Source organism: Ostrea edulis, chromosome 7, assembly GCF_947568905.1.
Source record: "Ostrea edulis chromosome 7, xbOstEdul1.1, whole genome shotgun sequence".
Classification (NCBI taxonomy): domain Eukaryota; kingdom Metazoa; phylum Mollusca; class Bivalvia; order Ostreida; family Ostreidae; genus Ostrea; species Ostrea edulis.
The window spans coordinates 13,270,281-13,275,736 of NC_079170.1; the positions used below are offsets into that span (position 1 = coordinate 13,270,281).

Genomic DNA, 5,456 nt, shown 5'->3' on the forward strand with positions numbered 1-5,456 from the left:
TCTACAATATAATTGATGTCGTTACACACATGACTGAAGTAGGCGTTGGTGCTTGCTGCCTAATCATATGCATGATTCAATGATTAAAATTTAATTTGAATTGACTTCGATATTCAAGAAATTTCTCCCATGCAGTTAGCAATGTGCTTATTTCTAAGTTTATGTGTTCTACGTCAAATCGCTGTTGGTCCATCATGCCTTAAATGAATATCCTTTTCAAATTAGCCATGCAAGTACAGTGGCGTAGCTACACAGCAGCACTGTCTGCACGTGCTTACAAATATTTTCGTTAAATTTTTATTACACTATTACGATAAATGTCCTCAGCTTCTGGGGGCTACCGCCCCAGACCCCCTGATTACCAAAATTCCAAACCTAGCTACGCCACTGAAGTATCTACATTATATATAGCACCAAACTTCACTCAATATCCGGCCCACTGTGTTCAGTGTATAACGGTCATTTAAGTTAAAGTCATTCAGTAAACGTCCTGTAGCTTGTTTCTATTTTGCCCCAAAGTGATTTTGACGACTCATTTCTAATTGGATAACAAAAATAAGTATAATTTGACGAACACTGGTTCTAGATTATTTATTCAATTCGACTTTAATAGAAGTTGCACAATTATGCTCGTATTCACCGCCCGCTGCATGTATATAATTCAATGTAACGTCAAAAGTGACGTAGAGATCGAAGATGCAGAGCCCATTTAATCAGTTTAATAGACAGGCACTGCAACAACCCAAGTAACAAAAACTGAATTAAGATATTACTTCAGAACTTAGCAAATCAGTTCGTTAAAATTGCATGCATAATACGTGTGACATCAGTGTTTAATGCATACGTTAGAAAACAACTCAAAATTTCAAAATCTAAAAAAAAAACCATTAAAAAAAACAACAACCAAAAACACTTGCCATATTAGACAATACAACTTTGGTAGTTTAAGAGATAAATTCGGGGAAAATTGCTAAATTCCTAGTAAATACAACCTAGACGTTTAAATGCACACACATTACATATACATAGTAGTACCTCTGTCGTTGTGTATCTGTGAGTAAAACTTGCATAATAAATTGCTTAATACTGTTCTTCGGTACAAGGGCTTCTTAATTGTGTTCAAATTATGCTATAACGTGGAACTAAAGGTTAGTCTATGAAACTAGAAAGGTCACTTAAATGCTGCGACTTTGTTGTTGATAGGTCTCGTCATGAATTTATCTGAGGCCATGTAGGCCTTGATTTTAGGAAGACTCTCAAATCTCTCCGTAAACTTCACGAGGTTTGGGTAGTCATCTAGAATTCCAGGTTTCATCAGTCTGTGTTGGTCTAACATCTCGTACATGGGAAAGTCACAGACGGTGATCTGAAACAGTAGTGTCTTTATAAAATAATTCTCCAAATATCATATACTTACATCACTTGACATCAAATGGTTGTTACATGTAGCATAGTGGTGGATCCAGAAAAATTTTCAGAGAGGGGGTTGCGACCCAGGTTTGTATCTTTTCCGCCCAAGAAAGGGGGGGGGGGGGGCTTGATTGAAGACACCAAAATGGCAAAAAATTGCGTTTAAAAACAATTCAACGAAAGAGGGGTGATAATCCCACCACTCTGTTGTAGCACACTTGATCCGCCACAGTAACATAATGCGACATTCGGATAATTAACAATCGTATTTTCAGATTACTGGATAAAAATTTACAGGATCACATTCAATGTACCAAAAAAAAAATAAAAAAAAAAAAATTAAATAAATAAAATCAGGGTTTTTATAAATTCATATTATACAATACATGTATTCATACTGGGCTTTGGCGTTTTTCTATTTAAAAAAAAACATCTTAAAGTTGTATCAGCATCATCGCAAAGAAGGGTAACTCTAAATTGTTTTTTTTTCCACTCTCAAAAACACTGGGGAGGATCCAAATACTCACATTTTCTCCGGCAAACCAAGGTTTACTTCCTAGAAATGTATCAAACTGCTTTAATTTGTCCTTGACATTGTTGAAGTAATCATCTTTGAGTTTTTCCTGTGTCAAAAGAGATTCATGAATTGTATCACAAAGTATCGCCTCACTGAAAGAGGGAAAATAGATGTAAACACACCAATAAAGTATATCACTGAGGCAATCTGATTAAAATAAGATCTTTGATCCGCTCCGTTATTGTACTTTGTGTAGCGACATAACAATAACGGAGCGGATCAAAGATCTTATTTTAATCAGATTGATCACTGAGGGGGATCTATGCTGTTAAGATATGTACATAATATAATGAGGGCATACTTGTAACAGATTAAGGGAGAACTCACATAGTCCTTGTTATAACACAGTCTGATCACCCCGTTCCGGAAGTCCATGGCGTTCTCTGTCATCATGTCACAGTCTACTTTCTCCTGGGCAGTTTTACCCACTGTCAACAATAGAGGACAACAAAGTCACATTTAATATTAAACCAATCCTATACTTAGTATATAATCATTGAATGTGTACCCAAAAGCTGTATTCATTCATTCTCACTACCATTATAATGTGTACATTTTTAATTCCTTTACAATGATTTTCACGTTTTCTATACAAATTCTGGCTTGTCTTGATTTTCGGCTCCCTACAAATGCAATGAAAATAAAGCTACATGTCCTGTGACATTGTAAGGCGATTAAATAGGCCAGAAAATTATATAATTAACAATGAAATTTATTTCTAAAAGGTTTTTTTTATACATGTACTTTCCGGCCATCCTATGTTCCCTAGATTCAGCTAATTTTTTTCCACATGACAAACGCTCTCTCTCTCTCTCTCTCTCTCTCTCTCTCTCTCTCTGCTTTTCAATTCATACACGACCGTACATGACATGAAAAACAGACTGACGTCATAATTGACTGACTTGCGACCTTTAAAAACACACAACCCTATACTTACAAAGGCCGTGTTTATCTCCAATGTACCTAAGGATAGTGTTGCTTTGGGTCATTTTGATATCACCATCAATGTAGTAAGGCAGCTAAAATATAGTGAAATTTAAACGTTTGAATGAGTGCGCACGCACACACGTACATCAGAATACGTCTAAGTGTTAATCATTATAGATATAGAGAAAACATGCAATAGTTTTCATTTGCGGGATCTTTAAAAGAATGAGATATTGATTATTTTTACAATACACTATACTGCAGTGAATATCCTACAATATCCATATTTTTTCACTGTACATTTGATGTGATATAACATATATTAGATTTCTTACATTTGGAAAAGCTAGTCCTAGCGTGGGCTTTACAGAAAACCACACATCTCTGCTGTAGTCTGGCGCTGAAATGTAAAAAACAGAATTCCTATGGCTGCAGAAAACTACAGAAATTAAAATCTGCATTTAAAATTAGCATTCAATTAAATTTCTAGAATTGAATAAATACAAACCGTCTCCTTGCTCATATTGGACATCATCAAACTCCTCTCCTACGTAATTCAGCAGCAGTCGAATAGGCTGGGCGAGCTGTAAGGGTCAAGGTCAAAGTATCATACACAAAATCAGAAATGGTCAAGGTCAAAGCATTATACACAGTAAACGTGTAAAGGTCAAAGTATTATACACAGAAACAGTGAAGGTCAATGTCAAAGTATCATACACAGAAACAGTGTAAAGGTCAATGTCAAAGTATCATACACAGAAATAGTGTAAAGGTCAAAGTGTTCTGTCCAAATTGCAAAGATAATGTAGTTTAATCGACATAAATAGCTCCTCTCTAAAATCTTTTTAAAAGCAATCAGTCAAAACCACTATAATAGAATTAATTATACATATATGTAGAACAATTCAAAATTGCGCTGCACTCTCAATTACGAAACTCTATAGATTATGTTTACATAGCTACATATGTGAAATGAATATATAAATTCTGATAAAAGTATAACTACATTCCTGTTGATGCACTAAGTCTGAAAACTGTAAGACTAGTATTGACAGAGAAATGGAGTAAATGATGAGCTGGGTTGACTTGTTTAGTCAGTTAAAACGGGTGGTTTTTTTTTATATATATATATATATATATATTTGTAATCTTTTTTTTTTTTTAGTAAAGAGTACCATATTGGAAAATACAACATGACATGTTCTGTAAGTGCTTACTCCAACTATAATCATTCATTATACTTACGATTGCATATATAAGTACAGTGTATATGTCATGCCTAAAAACATACTTACTGTAGATTAAATAGTATACATTGTATATATATATATATATATATATATATATATATATATATATATATATGCATATAAGTGCATTATCGTTAACGGGTTAAAGTGAAATGAGCACGCGTAACAGAATCAATGAAAATTAAAGACTGACTTTTTGTATACTCTAATAAAATTTACAGAATATTCTATTCTATATCTCGTACATAAAAAGTTATAATGTCAATCTATTTTAAAATTTATTCTTTGTTCCGCTCACGTACTTCCCTGTATTCATTTTGAGAGTATGCAAGTGGATATAACATTCAACCTTAATCAGATTCATTTTATTACTAACTGCTTTGCAATTATAATAACAGAGGATTTAAAACTATTGTACATCGTTTCTAACAATGTAATGTATGCATGCAAGATATAAATATCGTGTTCGCCCGAGAGAAAAAAAAAGGGGGGGGGGGAAATTAAACGAAACGCTAAAATAATATAACAGTGTATAATTGAAAGAACTGAACATGCTTAAAGAAAATATCAGTTTGTAGGCAACACATACGTCGGTTGCCGGGTTTTAAGTGTTTACCTATATTCGTGCAAACTGTTGACTTTGCATGTCAAGATAACGAAAGCATATCGACCTCCTTCGATCCAATCAGCAAGGTGGCGATTATACCTACCACCGCCTACTTCTAACACAAACCACGCTGTAAACATTAAAAGACGAAGAAAAAAAACTATTATACGCTATCATTACACCTTTTAATCCTCGAAATCTCATCTATAAATTATATAGCTGATACAAATAAAGCGACATGGTCCATTACGTTGATAGTGTTTATTATTAGGCCTACTGTTACATAACTCACCGCTCATCACTGCATCAGACTGATCAGTACACGTACGTATCCTGTGCTGATCGTGTTGATCAAAGCCACATTGCCGGCCGATCAGTTGCCAGTATGATATATTTACAATATAAATAAAAGTAACTTACTCCTCTGATCTTCCAGTATCCCAGAGACGGCATGTTGAATGACGTTTCAGTTATCAGTAATCCACTCGAAATTCCTTCACCCGAACCCGATCTATAACTAAATAATGTGTACATGCGCACACAGCAGGTTGCCGTCCTGACATGGGGTCACTTGGACATATTAAGCTGGACTCGACCCTGTCTTTCAAGGAATTTTTAATCAAAATGAATATATATAGGTACCATATAGGCCTAGCAGTATTTCGTTAAATAGGTTTTGTTCTAA

The 5,456-nt window shown here is 34.4% G+C and overlaps 1 protein-coding gene across 1 annotated transcript; it reads right to left on the minus strand.

Moving 5' to 3' along the window:
• Positions 1-575: 575 nt before the first annotated feature.
• On the minus strand, positions 576-5,456 carry LOC125653772 (glutathione S-transferase Mu 1-like). Its single transcript, XM_048883380.2, has 7 exons — positions 5,192-5,456; positions 3,423-3,498; positions 3,250-3,314; positions 2,925-3,006; positions 2,315-2,415; positions 1,938-2,033; positions 576-1,366 (listed from the first exon to the last, which is right to left on the minus strand). The coding sequence occupies exons 1-7, from the start codon at positions 5,303-5,305 to the stop codon at positions 1,172-1,174; spliced, it is 729 nt and encodes a 242-aa protein (XP_048739337.1). The 5' UTR covers positions 5,306-5,456; the 3' UTR covers positions 576-1,171.

Bases quoted from the DNA above. Each gene is read 5' to 3' on its own strand.
- LOC125653772 (XM_048883380.2), bottom strand. From the start codon at position 5,305: ATGTACACATTATTTAGTTATAGATCGGGTTCGGGTGAAGGAATTTCG. The intron at 2,034-2,314 runs GTGAGTTCTCCC...CTTTTGACACAG, and splicing joins TGTGTTATAACAAGGACTAT to GAAAAACTCAAAGATGATTA. The intron at 1,367-1,937 runs GTGAGTATTTGG...CTACTGTTTCAG, and splicing joins CTTGGTTTGCCGGAGAAAAT to ATCACCGTCTGTGACTTTCC.